The sequence below is a fragment of the Typha latifolia genome, chromosome 11 (genome assembly GCF_019914945.1).
Source record: "Typha latifolia isolate L0001 chromosome 11, TyphaL0001v2, whole genome shotgun sequence".
Classification (NCBI taxonomy): domain Eukaryota; kingdom Viridiplantae; phylum Streptophyta; class Magnoliopsida; order Poales; family Typhaceae; genus Typha; species Typha latifolia.
Genome location: NC_133096.1, coordinates 8,076,832 through 8,093,972, shown reverse-complemented (window position 1 = coordinate 8,093,972; position 17,141 = coordinate 8,076,832). Strand labels below are relative to the sequence as shown.

General features: G+C 37.7%; 3 protein-coding genes across 6 annotated transcripts; 2 read left to right on the top strand and 1 right to left on the bottom strand.

Annotated features, from left to right (window-relative positions):
• The first annotated feature begins 1,244 nt into the window (after positions 1–1,244).
• Positions 1,245–4,485, top strand: LOC140797661 (large ribosomal subunit protein mL54). 3 transcript variants are annotated; one of them, XR_012110697.1, is made up of 3 exons: positions 1,245–1,530; positions 3,377–3,509; positions 3,907–4,485. XR_012110697.1 is itself a non-coding variant. In XM_073151280.1 (2 exons), exon 2 carries the CDS (start codon positions 3,939–3,941, stop codon positions 4,332–4,334), a length of 396 nt encoding a protein of 131 aa, XP_073007381.1. In that variant the 5' UTR covers positions 1,389–1,530; positions 3,907–3,938; the 3' UTR covers positions 4,335–4,485. The 3 variants fall into 3 exon arrangements, 2 of the variants coding, with proteins under 2 accessions (XP_073007381.1, XP_073007382.1); XM_073151280.1 differs by lacking the exon at positions 3,377–3,509 and having other exon boundaries at positions 1,389–1,530; XM_073151281.1 differs by lacking the exon at positions 1,245–1,530.
• Positions 4,486–7,186: 2,701 nt separating this feature from the next.
• Positions 7,187–11,028, top strand: LOC140797660 (uncharacterized). Of its 2 annotated transcripts, XM_073151279.1 has the most exons (3): positions 7,187–8,493; positions 9,398–10,451; positions 10,541–10,709. In XM_073151279.1, exons 1-3 carry the CDS (start codon positions 7,780–7,782, stop codon positions 10,567–10,569), a joined length of 1,797 nt encoding a protein of 598 aa, XP_073007380.1. In that variant the 5' UTR covers positions 7,187–7,779; the 3' UTR covers positions 10,570–10,709. The 2 variants fall into 2 exon arrangements, with proteins under 2 accessions (XP_073007380.1, XP_073007379.1); XM_073151278.1 differs by having other exon boundaries at positions 9,398–11,028.
• Positions 11,029–11,265: 237 nt separating this feature from the next.
• Positions 11,266–16,118, bottom strand: LOC140797466 (stromal 70 kDa heat shock-related protein, chloroplastic). The gene is made up of 8 exons (XM_073150910.1): positions 15,456–16,118; positions 14,941–15,193; positions 14,388–14,467; positions 14,015–14,157; positions 13,823–13,921; positions 13,325–13,514; positions 12,538–12,936; positions 11,266–11,977 (listed from the first exon to the last, which is right to left on the bottom strand). The coding sequence occupies exons 1-8, from the start codon at positions 15,987–15,989 to the stop codon at positions 11,573–11,575; spliced, it is 2,103 nt and encodes a 700-aa protein (XP_073007011.1). The 5' UTR covers positions 15,990–16,118; the 3' UTR covers positions 11,266–11,572.
• Between the last annotated feature and the right edge of the window lie 1,023 nt (positions 16,119–17,141).

The window sequence follows — 17,141 nt, the reverse complement described above, 5'->3', positions numbered from 1 at the left end:
AGAGAGAATTTTACTGAGATGTCAGACTAGTAAAAAGTCTGAAGCTGGTTGGAGAGGGAAATTATTCACTGTGCTCCCTTATACTTCTCTGTTGTAACTCTCTTAAATGGTGCTTAATTGTGTTCAATCCAATTCCTCTTGCCAAATTAACCACAAAATACATAAACGAAATGAAGAGAAGTTTGTTGATATGCACGAAAAGCTTCTTTTTTTTTTCTCCCAATAATCTAAATCAGTGCTATTTGGTTATAATTCTTTTACATGATCAATAATATAGGTATTTGAGTAGTTATACGGTATGCCCCGTTAATTACAAAAGCAGTGGTTTAGCCGGCCAATCTACAGCATAATTAGCTTCACATTTATATTTGGAGAAATATTTAATAAGAAGAAAAATATTGCCTATGATTCTTTTGGTGGATAATTCAGTGTCATGAACCTAATTAAGAGTGTTGGCAAATAAAAATGAATTGGTTTCAATCTAAATGGGGGTGTTTTTTTTTTTTCAAGACTATTAGCAAAGAGAGAGCTTTATGAATAGGAGAGGTTTAACTTTTATGATAGAGATAAAAGACTCATATTATTCTATCTGTGTTGTTGCCGGTTAGCCAAGCGAGAGACTTGCTATTAGAGTTTTGCTCTATCTTCTCTGCTTTATTTATGATTGAGTTTTTGTTATGATACATGCGTTAAATGTTGTTCAGTCTATACTATAACCAAGTGTGGGGTTTGCTTCTAAGGCTCCTGTCCTATTTCTCTTTATCATCCTTTGTATCAAGTTATAATTGGTATATTAAAATGAATGATATGTTTAGTCTATAGACTTTTAAAAAAAAGAAAAGATAGAGATAAATTTTTACATCAAATTCTTGTATAATTATAGGAGATCAATTAACCACCGAGTCTACAAATCATTTAGGGCTGCTTGTAGAGGTGAAAGTGAGTTGAATTAACTTTGACCTAACTCACTATTAGATTTTATTCGGACATTAAAATTTCTTACTCAATTCGGATATGAATTTAAATACGAATAAATTTTTTGAAAAAAAAATAAATTTGGTTTTTTATTCGAAAATTATGAATATGGATGTGTAGACTGTAGAGGCTTTTTTTGATACGAATATAAATATCGAATATCTATTTACTCAAATAATTTTTAAATGATATACTTTACATACCCTACCCGCTAAAAGCCTAAATCTAGCCCGTTATTAATTAAACCCTATCCACTACCCAGCTTCCCTGTCTCCTCAATCCTTTAGTTACCCATCACCGAAACCCAAAACCCTATGTAGCCACCGTTGAAATCCCAAAATCACCACCCGACCTTTGCCATCTTAGTCCTCCGCCGCCATCACCTCTCTGGCTCTCCGCTGTCACCAAGATCCGCCCCCTCCCTCCTCGAGCTCGCCGTCACTAAGCTCCACCGCCATCGCCTCTCCGTCGTCACCAGGCTCCGCCGCCATCACCAAGCTCCGCCCACTCCCTCCTGGAGCTCGCCGCCATCGCGTCTCCGTCTTCATCAACCTTGTAAGTAGAATTTGTAATTCTGTTAATATTGTTATATTATTTAGAATTTGTTATTTTCTTCTAATTGTTTTGTTGCCCGCATTCTTTATGCACATCTTAGCCGATCTTGAAATATTGATCAAGAATGATATCTCTGTGCAACTGAACAAATTTAATCAGGTTACTAAATCAGACACCCAATTTTTTTTTTTTTTGTTGTTTTTAGTTTGCTCATTTAGATTGTGAATATTGATATTATTATTAATGATATATTCTATGTTGTTTGTGGAGATTAATTTTGCTAATTTCATATGTATTTGACATGCAAGAAATTATTTTTGTAAAACTCTTAGTTTTTTGTGTTAATTGTGTTCAAAAGAAATGTTATAATTCATTTAAGATTTGATCTATATTTATTTAAGACCAATAAGTATCCGTTTAAGTTCCGGAACGTATCTGAAAATTATTTGTGTGAAATGATATTTAATTTTTGTTATCCGTTCAATATTCATAAATATTCATATTTGAATTTGTATTCGGACCAAAAATATGAATTCGGATGTGAGTTAAACAATATCCAATCTTTATCTGATCTGTTTTCACCCCTAGCCGCTTGGCTACATGCATATAGAAAATCTACATCTATACTTATAAAGTGTAATATATAAATTAGTTTTTAATTCATAGAACCCATTTAAGTATCCTTTTGAATGGCTGGTATGGGTTCACAATTTCGCATGCAGGATCTTGACATTCACTTCAATTAAGTGAGTGTCAAAAACACATTCTCTTAAATTTTAGTTAAAAGAAAAGAGGGAAGATATAAGACTTTTATGTATATTGATTTCTCATTTAACACTATAATTTTTGTATCTTAAAACACATGAGACCAAAAGAGCTAGAATTCATTAAATCACTGTAGATTTTGCCACCTTTGGGAAATAGATTGAATTAAAATTAACAGTTTTGGAAAGTAATTTGAACCCCTCCTCTTAATCTAATCCTCGCTTGTATTATAAAAAAAAAAGGCGAACCATTAAGTCTTCTCATGGCCGCTTGAAGCCGAAGTCCCCTTCGCGTTGCCCTGAGGGAACCAAATGTGATCACCGGCACCTTCTCAGGTCTGACCTCTCAATTACTCTACTGCTGCCCTCTTCTAAATCAGGGTTCCAATCTAAGATCCTACTTCTACTAGCTTTGCCCCTCTTATATCTGTTCTTTACTGGTCCACTAGGGTTTCAATGCCTAATTCTATACCTTTTGATTGATGCATTATTATTTTCTTCAATTTTACGTGATTAAGAGGTTTAGAGTCACTGGAGACGATCTCTTTCTCTGGAAAGCAACAAAATGAGAACCAGAGGTGTTACTCGAATGTGTTCAAATATGGATTTGTGATCTAATTGATCATACCCACTTTATTACCCTCCTAATTAACAATTACCAGCATTAGTCACCTTCCATTCATGTTTTTAACCAATATATACAAGGACTCATTAGTTACAACTAAGACCCCACATTTTTAGAGAATAATAACAACACTTCAACAAATTAACTACCCATTACCTCCTACTACTATAGTTGCAAGTATAAAAGAACCCACTATAATAACATGTCCAGGTGGTTAGTTGGTAACTATCTACTACCGTAACACTTTGTTGATAAATCACTTCAGAAACTTGGAAAGGATTGAAAATCTGCTCTGGGTTCCTTTGAGTGGGTTGCTTTACAGTATGATCACCGACATGCTCCTAATTTGCGCTTAAGATGATGGGTTACATGGTAAATTGGAGAAAATGGATCTGATGTAGGATTTATTTAATACGTAATTTGTGTCATAGAGTAAACTACTGCACTGGTGTGGCAGAGTTGAGGGAGCGATTTGCTGTTGCGCTTGGAGATGGAAAGATGCTTTTATGTTTGACAGTTTCAACTTTCTGAGTCCACGGGCTTTGACAAAGATACATAAACCGTGACTTGTTTTTGGTTCGACAAATAGTGTAAGAAATCTTATCTTTGTTTGACAGACCCCTTTTTCAGTAATTAAGTTGCATGTCCCTGATCGAAGATGCAACTTTCGCAAACTGCTGAGATTGTCTGGTTGAAGGCTCTGGACTTTTGGAGATCATCTCTATTGAGCTTTTCCTGGTTGACATTCAACACTTGTAGAGATCAATCTCTATGTCATGCAGATGGAACCAATTATTATTTACTGTTCTTTTCTTTTTATAGTGTTTTTCTTTTGTACAAAATAAGTAGTCTATCTTTATGAGATCATCTTTAAATGAAATTGGTGGATAATACTGTTGCCTTTGCAGTACTTCAAATACTGTGGATTATGTATATATATATATATATCTGAATTAGCTTCTTCTTTCTAATATATTTCCAATGCAGTGACATTGACATAAACAACGGAGAATATAGCAATGAACTCCACAGGAATATTGAAGCATAAAAGTTTAATAAACAAGGCTGCTTGGTTGGTGGGTAGGAGAGAGTTTGCAGTTGCCAGTGGCAAGGGAAAGAAGGGTCCCAAAGGTGGTGCAGGTGGTGATGCTCCTAAAGCTTCTATACTCGACAAAGAATTGAAGAGCACCACAGTATTTGGAGCAAATATCCTCAAGGACGGTGCAGATCCAAAGATATTGCAGGACTCTGACTACCCTGACTGGCTGTGGCATCTGCTGGACAAGCGTCTTCCTTTAAGTGAATTGAGGAGGAAGGAAACGGAGAGTCTTCCTTTCGATGATCTCAAACGCTTTGTTAAGTTAGATAATCGTGCAAGGATCAAGGAAAATAATGCCGTCAGGGCCAAGAACTGATTATAAAGCTGCAGCAAGTTCTTCCCTTTTACCTGTTGTTTCTTTCCTTAAATCGAATTGCAGTGACATGTAGAAGATTAAGATCTCAAAATCTTTGGATTATGCTCTGAATTCGAATAAATTGTATGGCAGGAAAGGTGTTGTTGAGTTAGTCTTTATACAATCTGAGGTGTGATATCTTTGCTGACCCTACTGTAGTAATGTGAAAATTTTAGATGGAGAAGCAGAAACAAACTCATGGGAGAATATTTATATCTTTAGGTTTCTTTCCCTTGTAGAAGAGGAAAATAATAAGTGTCACAGTGAGGTGTCGAGGAAGGTGTTACAGAGGTGAATGAATTGGAAAGAAGAAAATGAGGTAGCGAAGTACATGTGGAATGAGGTGGAATGAAGCAAATTTTGTTGAAGTTTAAGCAACTTTAAAGTCAGCTTAATAATTCAGTGTTTCTCTACGAGGCAGCAGGTAATCGCCTCCAAAACTTAGATCCTCGCTGATCTAAGAAAAAATTTAATTCAGAGAATTCGTATGATTATAATTTTTTCTTAGCTAAGGGAGTCTACATATGTGAAAAACTACGATAATTTAAGAGAAGCTAAGTGTAACTTTTTTTTTTTAAATCCCTCCAGTTCACTGGACATTATCTACCTAACTACGTTTCTCTTCCCCACTGGAGGAGATAGAGATCTGAAAATATAAATAGTATTAACTTGCTAGTAAACATATATTTTTTCATTAAAATAGTATTAAATAAAAGAAAAAGTCATGAGATAGATATATATATATACAAAACATTAGCACATTTTAGAATGGATGGCCTATTGGCCTGGCAAAGAGATGCTATGTTAATATAAAAAAAACTCCAATTCGAATCCAAAGACATCTGGGACTGCTACTGTTTTAGATGGTTCTTTTTAAGAGAGGCAGGCCCACAACAAAGTCCACATCTACCTCTTTTATCTCTCTTGAGTCTGAGAGCCTGAGAGGTAGACTGACACTTGACAGCCATGGACATGTGGTTTTACTTGTTAGGTGCTGTATCAAATGATTCTCTGCACAACCATAAAAGCTTGGCCTTGGCTTAAAGTTGGATCCTATGGGGCTCACTATTATATATATATATTTGAGAGATAAAATAGGGATTAGACCACAATTAAGATTTAATTAAGACAATATAATCAAGTTACAAAGAGTAGAAAGGGAAGAAAAATTAAGACAAAAAAATGTCTCTACTATTTCTTTGGCTTCTGCTTCCCATTTCCCTATTGAAATTGCCTGTTATTAGATTCACTTCAAAGCAGTGCACACTAGAGTCGGTTATTATAAATTAAAAAATATATTTAATGCAATTAAATTATATAAATCCCTCCTCCTGGAGCTCAAATAGTATAGAAACAAAATTAGCATTGATTGACTTAAAATACTTGTAGGAAACCCACTAATTAATTATTCTGTTTGGGCACAGAATTTGTAAGCGAAAACCATGGATCTTCATTCCTTTTGGTGGGTGATTTCAATGAAAACAAGAAGGTTCTTGCAAGCAAGAGTAGTGTGGCTTGAGAAATGTTATGTGCTTTAATTAGATCTTAAGTTGCTCTTAAGTAGGAGCATCTTAATATAATCATACAACCCTACTGGAAGTTCCTAAAGTTAGGCATGCACCTGTAAAGCTACTAGAAGAGCATGCTAAAGCCAGGGAGGAACCAATAATAACATGCATCAGTACATGAAAGTCTGTGAAAAAGGCATGTGTAGGGATTATGATGGATGATGCTAACCACCTTCCCCCCAAATTCATTTATTTTAGTCACAATAAATAATCAAATAATGCTCGCTTATTCAAAAATTTAGCTGATGCGGATAAGACTACATACATCTCGTGTTTCTTAAATCGTAAGATTCGAGAAAATTAGATCCTCCATCCATAACATACGATAAAGCCAGCGACTCAAAGAAAATATATCTTCATTTTTTAGGAACATGATGAAAAGTCCAAGAAAAGGATACTAACAAGAGATCAGCCATTAGAGTGTTTAGCTTTTATTTTGTCTCAGCCTTGCAGAATTGATAATTTTTTAAGACTTGGACCTCATTGTAATCTTCTCCACATATTTTGAATGGATTCAATCTGTTATCTCTTACAAGTTTCTATCTCTCTTCTTCCCTCTCCTTTGCTCAACCATCTCAATCATATCTCCTCAAGCTCCAAATTAGGGCTCACAAGATCCAGTGGATGATGAAGCTGCTAAATTTTGCACCTCACATACCATTTGGATGTTCATGCCCAGTCAAATGTGCATCTAAATTGATTACCTATAAAATAAGACTAGTTTTCACTACAAAGTTCTAATTTTCTGGACAATGTATGAGAGAATTATCTTGTGTTTTTTTCCTTTTATGAGTAGATTTGTGTAAGTTAATGATATTTAAGACTATTTTGGTGCAATAAAATAAATGAAATTTTAGAATATATATTATTATTCACATCATATTCTATAGATATTTATCATTGGAACTAGCATGAGTTAAGTAAAAATAAATTAAATGAAGTATAGATAGAGAATAGCCTTAATATTCTCAGTTGCTAAGTTTTTTTTTCGAAGATTAATTTAAAAATAAAAAGGAAACTCAAAATTTAAGATCAAATAAATGGTATTTGAAGTAATAAAATAAAAATAAAATATACGAGTTGAATAATAAAATATTTATATATAATATTGTTTTTAATAAAGTTAAGAGGACAATATATGATGTAAGAAAAACACTACTTTATATATATTTATAATATATACTTGGTCGTCTCCACTTTGAGCTTTTCTTCCATTAATACCTTCTCTTTTCTTGGTGACCCCATAAGACATAAGATACTTTACTTCCGTCATAACTCTCCATCCTCCTTGACCAGCTCCATTCTTTAGAGTGTTTACTTTTGCTGGATCTTGTAGAGTATCCTAGATCTTATCTTGAGGTTTGTCTCTTAACTTTTTGTTTTAACTTCTGGTAACCTTTTCTTCTTCTTCCCAAAAATTCTTTACTAAGTTTGCGTAAGTAGTGTTATCACCTCAAGGTTGAAGCTTCCTACTAGTTAAAGTCACTAAATTTGCTTTGAGCTCACATGGGTCATGGTCATGCATATCTTCTCCTCCTCGTGAACTAATCTCTCTGCACTTTACTGCTTTGGTGGTTGATATCTTTTTCTTCTCTTTGTTTTCCTTTTTGCCCCTCTTCTTTACTTAATCTCACTGCTAGCTACCTTGTGTGCTTCTGGAATTTCTTGCTCTTAGATCATATGGGTAGTGCTCTGTTTTCCAGTTTAGTTGTTGTATATATTGGGGGTTCTTCTCAATTTCTTGCTTCTTGATGCTGTCTCAAATGGGTCGTTCTCAATGTAAGCTCTAGACAGCCCCTCCTTTCTTACCCTCACCTCTTCTTAATTTGGTCTTTCCAATGGCACAATCCTACTTCCTCCCTCTCCGGTGGGAGAGCACCGGGGACCAGTGGTGGTACGCCTCGCCCATCGACTGGGCGGCGGCTAATGGCCACTATGACCTTGTCCGGGAGCTCCTCCATCTTGACACCAATCTCCTCATCAAGCTCACATCCCTTCGCCGGATCCGCCGGCTTGAGACTGTCTGGGACGACGATGCCCGCTTAGTTGACGCCTCTAAATGCCGGGCAATTGTTGCCCGGAGCCTCCTCCTTGAGTGTGAATCGAAGAACGGGAGGAACACACTGATTCGAGCCGGCTATGGCGGGTGGCTGCTTTACACTGCAGCCGCCGCAGGGGATATTGGCTTTGTGCAGGGGCTACTTGATAGAGACCCACTGCTAGTTTTCGGAGAGGGGGAATATGGCGTCACTGATATCCTCTATGCCGCGGCAAGGAGCAAGAACTCCGATGTTTTCAGGCTTCTGCTGGATTTCGCTGTGTCACCAAGGTGTTCGACTGGAGGTGGAAGAGAAGAGCAGGTAGCTGTGTCAGGTCGTAGTGTTTCAGTTTTTAGGTGGGAAATGGTGAACAGGGCTGTTCATGCTGCTTCTAGAGGAGGGAATTTGGAGATCTTGAAAGAGCTTCTTGATGGCACCTCTGATATCTTGGCTTATAGGGATGTTCAGGGATCTACCATCTTGCATGCTGCCGCTGACAAAGGGCAGGTTGAGGTGAGATTTCTTCTATGGTTGACAATTATGAGCAGTGCTCTAGTTATAGGAAATTTTGTCTTGAGTTTGCTCTAGTGCTCTGCTAATGTTGTCAGCTTGTCGTTTTATCTTTTTTCATGAGTAGCACACTAGCACTATAAAAAAATATTAGTTTTAGATAACATGATCAGCAGACTCTGCTTATCGATGTGCTGCTGTTTCATGTAGAAATCTATCTTGCCTATTACATATGTGAAGAGAAGCAATTCAGTAGTAGGAAAACTGATTTTTAATCTACTTATGAACATGATGAGAAATGCTGAGGAATGGAACTGATATAAATGTATAATATGCTTCAGACGAACTAATATTTGACTAAAGTCTTCTTCTGCGGTCGAATAGAAATCCTGAAGTTCAGCCCGTAATGTGAGATTTGATGTGACAATGCAGGTGTGAACCGATGACTCGTTATCTTTTAGTCAAATAAAGTAAAAGAAAAGGCAGACTAGTAAATTGATGAAATAATGTTTAATTCTGTGCTTTAAAGCGGAAAACTTAAGTTCATTATACTTTCATCTAGACTGGAATTATTTGCTTTCCAGCATTGACATGCACAATGCTTTGCGAAAGTGTAGGTTAAGATTCTTCAGTGAGCAAGCTAATTTAGCAAGTAGTGGATCATACTGCAGAGACTAATATTCTAATTTCTAGACTTCATGTTTGATACTTCTCTGGAGAGAGTATTCCCATGGCTTTAGCTTTAGCTTTCTGTCAATTTTTATGAGATAACGTATCTATCCTATTATGCTTTGAGAAGTTTTTCTCATGTTGAGCTACTTTAGCGAGCTTAGTAGAAAAATCATTTTATCTTGAGATATCTGGCATGGTACAAATTGTGAAGTAACCTCTTTTATTGGTTGTGCAGGTTGTTAAGCATTTAGTGGCTTCTTTCGATATCATCAGTTCAAGAGATAATCAAAGCAACACAGCATTGCATGTGGCTGCCTTTCAAGGACATTTGTCAGTTATAGAGGCCTTAATTACTGCATTTCCATCATTGGAAGCAGCCACGAACAATGCTGGAGATACTTTTCTTCATATGGCAGTGACAGGTTTCAGAACTCCTGGCTTTCGGAGGCTGGATCGCCAATTGGATTTTATGAAGCAACTGACCTCTGGAACAGCTGTTGATATCCAAAACATAATCAATGCAAGAAATCATGATGGAAGAACCGTCCTTCACATGGCTGTGATAGGTAATGTGCACTCTGACCTTGTTGAGCTCTTGATGTCTGCACGATCAATCAATGTCAACATTCGAGATGCTGATGGAATGACTCCGTTGGATCTACTCCGGCAACACCCACGATCGGCATCATCTGAAATATTGATTAAACAGTTAATTTCTGCTGGGGGAGTCTCAAAATCGAAGGATCACATTGCAAGGTCAGCCATAGCCTCCCACCTAAAGATGCAAGGAATTGGCAACAGCCCAGGTACTTCCTTTACGATATCTGATGCAGAGATATTTTTGTATACCGGTATTGAGGCATCTGACGTTGGTGGAAGACTCAGCTCATGCTCAAGTTCTAGCATGAGCGAGCTTGCCAACTTTAGCCCAACTGGTGGAAAGTCTGAATTGTCGAATAAGAAACAACGTTCTGCCCGGAATGTCTCTAAGCATTTCAAGATCCTATTATCGTGGTCTCATCGAAAGGTCAAGAAGTATGAGACACCAAAGAAACTTGGAGAAGATGATGACTCATTGGATTCATTCAAGAAATGGAGTCAATGCATGGAAGCTCCTACTCCTCTCAGACAGCAGTTCTCCATGGCAACTTCAATCCTTAGCAACAGACGAACTCTTGGCCCCAAAAGTTCCATGCCAAGCCCATCAGCAACGGAGAAATTTGCTGCCACTCTAAAACAATCTCCAACTAGTCCTTTCTCAAGGTCATCAATGTCATCACCCCCATCTGGTAAACAGAAAGGCATTTGTTTAGATAATGAGACCACCGGTATTGCTTCATCTTCTAATCCATCAATGAACAAAAATGGCATGACGCAGGATGTACAACGCAGGCCAGGTCTTTTTAATGGCAGTAAGATAACAAATCGATCTTTCTGTTTTGGGGCACATGGCCTGACGGTAGACGACTCAGTTAGCGGACAGCCACCTAGTGAGACATTCAACCAAGCACTTCTCTCAGTATCTTGATGCACCTCTTGGGAAGACATTATTTCTGAATTATATACATATCATACATGGTCAATGATCTCCTTGACTCGCCCATTTTGGTCTGTTCAACTTATCAGCAAGATGTGTCAGCTTCTATACGTATACATTACAGTGATGCTGCTATCTCTCTGTACTGACAAAATTCGATTAACTATAGTGAGTGTTATTTTTAGTTTTGCTGGTTCATTGTGTGTCCTTGGTTGTGTTCTGCCATGTGCTGTGTTGTGTAGAGCTTGCTGTCCTGGATAATTTTTTTGTATTTGTTTTTGTTTTACTTTCTTAACATTAATATCTGAAGAAAGTTACGAGTTTAGTAACCGACTTTGTTGAATTACTACTGAAAATAATGACAATTAGCTCTACAATTTACTTCACTAGCAAATTAGGCAAATCCTGTTCGTCGAATTAATTACCTGACATGGATAACAATGCAATTATCGTAAACTTCGAGCTCAAATGCTTGTATCATTTAAAAGAGGGTGGTTAAAATGCAATGCTATAGTGAGAGGCAAATGCACCAGCAATGCAAGAACTAGAAATCAACTGCACAAATATTAACAAAAGACCCAAAATAAGACCTTTCCAATAGAAAGGTCTTTAATAGATGATTGTAGCATTTTTTTACAACAGAAAGTCTCCTCTGATAAAACATCATTACATTGTGAAACATCTCCTAGCCTTCCTACGAATATTTCTCATCTCAAAACTCCACAACGGATAAGGATAGGTGAAAAATTAGCTAGCTCATGCTGTGAAGCCCTGATTCACCATTCCCATATCCTGCATATTTTGTGGAAACAATTACTCTTTTGTCGGAAGATATCTAATTACCAGATTCTCCTCCCCTCAGATGGGTCAGCCTCATTTTGTATCGGTGAAATCTGCATCGATTACATCTCCATTGTCAGGTCCCTTGCCAGTTGAGTCAGCAGGGCCGGCATCAGCACCAGGTGCAGGCCCAGGCCCGGCTCCAGCACCACCAGGCTGGTTGTAGAGGGATTGGCCAAGCTGCATCACCTCCTGGTTTAATGCAGCCATGGAATCCTTCATGATTTGTGTTGATCCACCAGCGATTGCATCTTTAAGCTCGTTGAGCTTTGCCTCTACCTTCTCTTTGACAGCAGCAGGGACTTTCTCTCCAAGCTCCTTCAATTGCTTTTCGGTCTGGTAGACCACAGACTCTGCCTGGTTCTTAGTGTCAATGGCATCTCTCTTCTCCTTGTCCTCCTTAGCAAACTTCTCAGCCTCTTTCACCATTTTCTCCACCTGAACAATCACAAATAAATATTAGTTTTGTAAATATTTAGAACCCTAAAGTAAGTGGATATACTAATATAAATGGTCATGGTATAGAAATAAGCATATACTGGCCAAACTATTTGCATTAGATTCCCAGTGTTACTTACCATGAGTGCATATATATGCAAGAATTTTCATTAACACATGATCTGATTGCTAGGGGAGAGCATACAAGGGAACATCATAAAAGGTAAATGGGTCTAATAATTTTCTCCAGTAACAAAATGCAAGGCAAATATCTGTTTCTACCAAAGATTGCATAGTAAAAATATGATATACTAGATAACATATAAGAGGACATCATGAGGTAAATGGGTCTACTAATTTTCTCCAGTGACAAAATGCAAGGCATATATCTGTTTCTACTTTCTAGTAATGTGTAATATGGACAACCACAGCCTACCAAAGATTGCCTAGTAAACATGTGATGTACTAGATGCCAGATACATACACATTACAAGACAGCCTCTCGTAGTGCGTAATCATTAAAATCAATATGGCTTTCAAGTAGTAGTTGTATAATGTACCTCATCACTAGGCAAGGTGCTAGCCCCAGTAATGGTAATGTCTTGCTTCTTTCCGGTGCCCTTGTCGACAGCAGTAACAGAGAGAATACCATTAGCATCTATATCAAACTTGACTTCAATCTGCGGGACACCACGTGGAGCCGGAGGAATCCCATCAAGTCGGAAACTTCCAAGAGATTTGTTGTCCCTGACAAACTCTCTTTCACCCTGAAGAACATTAATCTCTACGCTTGTCTGCCCATCTGCTGCTGTAGAGAAGACTTCTGATTTCGAGGTGGGCAATGTTGTGTTCCTAGGAATAATCTTTGTCATCACCCCACCCAATGTCTCCAAACCAATAGATAGTGGAGCAACATCGAGAAGAACAATATCACTCACATCTCCAGCCAGAACTCCTGCCTGGTGTTAGAAATTACACAGAATAAATTATCCGAGAGTATAATAAAAGGTCAAAGCTAAATAGAGTCATGCTCTTAAAATAAGTTGCACTGAGCTTCTAGAATTCAAATTAATGTAAGGTTGTAGATAAAAAAGTGCCAGAGAAGCAGTGCCCTATGAAAGGTGCATTGGATGGTGGTTCCACAATGCAGCCAACTGTAGCATAGGCCTTTACATAAATTGCCACTGGACCACAAAATTAAGATTAGGGCATTGTCTTTTTATTGTTTATCTCATTTTCCAACCTTCCCTCAAGAGAAGAATCGACTACAAAAAGAACCTTTCAGCAATGGTCTAGTAATACAATGCGTTAGCATGAGAGATGAAGATGAATATTTCAACAACTGACCTGAACAGCTGCCCCAAGAGCAACAACCTCATCAGGGTTGACAGTGACATTCGGATCTTTTCCAGTCAATTTCTTCACTAGTTCCTGAACAGCTGGAATTCGAGTAGATCCACCCACAAGAATAATCTCATCTATATCCTTGAATGACAGTTTTGCATCTCTCAGGGCATTATCCACAGGAGTACGGAGCCTAGTTGAGATCAAAAGCAAATAAGCAACGGAGACATCCAAATAACGTGAACAAGTCTGACTGTAACATAGGTTAAACATTGTCTCGCACAGATCACATAAATTATAGATAAGAAATTTGCTGAGACATGGACTCTAATCAGAGGATCAAGCATCATATAGAAGATTAGCAACATCATCTTGAAAAGTGGAACGTAATTTCAAACAATGCAATACTTCACAAGGGAAGTCATAAATTATCATACTATAGAACACGAACTGTTTCTTTCAACTTGTATAGCACCAGTACGACAAAAGATAATTTTATACCTGTCAAGAAGGTCAGAGCACAACTCCTCAAATTTGGCCCTTGTAATGGTTGTTTCAATATGCTTGGGACCATCCGCAGTTGCAGTAATAAATGGTAAGCTGCAAAAAAGCAATTAGGATGGGTTGAGAAAAGAAGCCGCAGAAAGTGCAACATAGTGTCATTTAGAGAAAAGCAGAATGGATTAAGCTAACCTAATGTTTGTCTGTGTCAAGGTTGATAATTCCATTTTGGCCTTCTCTGCTGATTCAGTGAGACGCTGAAGGGCTTGTTTATCCTTCAGAAGATCAATGCCCTCATCTCTCTTAAAGCTGGAAGCGAGCCAGTCTACGACTCTCTGTTTATGATGAGGAGTGATAAGATATCAGTAAATTGATGGTGTTCTGAGGCATGTTAAAGGTTGATTTGTTCAAGCACAAAAATATGTGGCAATAGTTCCATACCAAACACCATCTGCATAACTCAAAGCTTGCAAAGATGCAGCAGATGGTCATGAACAAGCATAGGTGTCTAATTACTGCAACAAGATCTTCTGTATTGTAACATGCAAAAAGGAAACTAACCAACCTTGTCAAAATCATCACCACCAAGATGTGTGTCGCCAGATGTAGAGAGAACCTCAAACACTCCATCTCCAACCTCAAGAACTGCATCATAATGTCATGGCAATCATTACTAAAAGGAACAAGTAGAAGTAATGACTGAAAAACTGAAATTGCACTATCCAATAAAGTGAGCACAATTTTTTCTGTTGAACCAACTGTTCTTCCATGTTACTTTTTTGTCTATTAAAATACTTCAGTTATGAGAACTCGTGCAATATAATAATACTCCAGTATAATAATACCTAAAATCATTAAATATGCTAGTACTATTGTCAGACTATCAATCTATAAAAGAAAGAACTGCTTATATCAAAGCTTTTACTTCTATTTAATGGGGGAGGCAATGCAGGGATAATGGTTTGACATTTGCAAATCTAGAAACCAGTCTATGGATACTTCATATGTGCAGTTAATGTGGTTAACTAGTAGATATTTGTACAAAAAACTCACAAAAAACTCAAAAGATAAAAAGAAAGATAACAATGGCAGATTTAAACTTCAACAAGAGGTAATACCTGAAACATCAAAGGTACCACCTCCCAAGTCAAACACCAGAATTGTTTCATTGTTCTTCCTTTCAAATCCATAGGCCAATGATGCGGCGGTTGGTTCATTTATAATCCGAAGAACTTCCAATCCGGCAATACGACCAGCATCTTTAGTTGCAGTTCTTTGAGAGTCATTAAAGTATGCAGGGACTGTTACCACTGCTTTAGTGACCTTCTCATTTAAAAATTTAGACGCATCGTCCACTAGCTTTCTCAATACCTGAAATTTGATGACATCTTCAATGCTGATGGTCAATATTAAAAATAATAAAATGCAACATCAAAGACGCATTTCCCTGTGAATTCCCTAACCTAATAAAGTTCAAATGATCATTCACTATGCATTAATTGAAAACGGACATTCAATAAGAAGTCATGATAAAATGTCATAATAAAGTCAACACTTTTAACTATCGGTACGGAAAATTATACTGCTAGAGAACAAGAAAAAGAGCAAAACGCATTCAGAGAAAAAGAAAGACCTGGGCCGAGATCTCCTCAGCTGCAAACTGCTTCCCAATGGCGGGGCACTCAAGCTTCACGTTCCCATTCTCATCTCTAACAACCCTATAAGACACCTGCTTCGACTCCTCGTCGACCTCTGACATCTTCCTCCCGATGAACCGCTTCACGGAGAAGAAGGTGTTCTCGGGGTTCACCACCGCCTGCCGCTTTGCAATCTGCCCCACCAGTCGGTCGCCGTTCTTTGTGTAGGCCACCACCGACGGCGTTGTCCGCTGCCCCTCGGCGTTGGTAACGATTGTCGGCTTACCGCCTTCCATCGCCGCGACGGCTGAATTGGTGGTCCCGAGGTCGATTCCGACCACCTTCTCGCACACTACTCGGAGGGGCGCCGTAGACCTTCGGCGTATGGAGGCCCCGGCGATGGGATTGCGTCGGCGAGTGCCGAAGAAGAGGGAGCTCGAGGAGGAGATGGTGGAGGACGGCTTCTTCTTGGAGGAGGGGAAGGCCGCGGCAGAGCCGAGGACATGAATTTGGGCAGAGGAGGACGCCATTGGCGCAATAACCTAACCCTAATTTTCGAGGTGGAGGAGGAGACGAGGCAATGCAAGAAGAAGAGTGGCGAGAGGAAGGGATAAGGGGAGGGTTTTATCGGGGTTGGGATGGGACACGTGGAAGGTTCTGGAAGGGGTCGGGAGAAGGTCGGAGGGAATCCTCGCGCCCTTAGGGGGAGAACGTGAACTTTCCGGATTCACACGTGTGAGTACGGTAAAGTAGAGGAGAGGAATAGGGGAACGTGGCGTATGATGTGTGGAGTTGTACCGTGGGCCATACGGCCGTCTCCGGTAATGGAATCACAATAGTGGCCATTACAAGTAAGCACGTGTTTGTTACTTGGGCTAAGGACTTATTCTTATGGGTGGAGTAATGAAGGGGTTATTCCGAATAAACTCTATCAAAATTATTAATTTCTTATCGCCAGTACTAAATGTAGCGTGGCTGTAATATATTTAGTAACATATTAAAATATTTTTATAGTATAAAATATTTTTTGTAATGATATTTGTATTATATAATTTTTTTATAAATTAAGTCAAATTAATTTTTATAAAAATAATCTTTAAAATATAATATAATAGTTGTAAAATAAAATATATATTTTTACTTATTTCATGTCTATGTTGAACAGACAGAGAAATAATAGATATCTATTTATATTAAACTAGAAGAAAATAATAATATCAATTTAGTATTTTTATTTATTTTATCTCAGCTATCGTAACTCAATATCATTTTATCTCATATTTTTATTCTGATAATTATCCTTATTTTAAAAACCAATCACCTAATACTAGATTAAAAAACATCCGTTATATTGGAATATCTCCTCATTTATCCTTTTTTTTTCTGATCTCACAACCAAGCACCTAAGATTTTGAGTGTAAATTTCTTATCAAGCAGGAGCTACTATAAATTACTAATAGAATAACTAATGAAAATAATTACACTTAGAACCCTTAAATTTTTATCCATTTTCACAGGGAGCCTCTCACTTAATAGGAAATTTTATAGAACATGAAATATGATATCTTATACTTATACCGCTTAGTTTTGAAATAAATAAGGTCAATTTTTATTGAAAAAATTATCGCATATTTCTTCCCAATAAATGGGAGTTAATCATCGAATTGATATGAGAACATAGC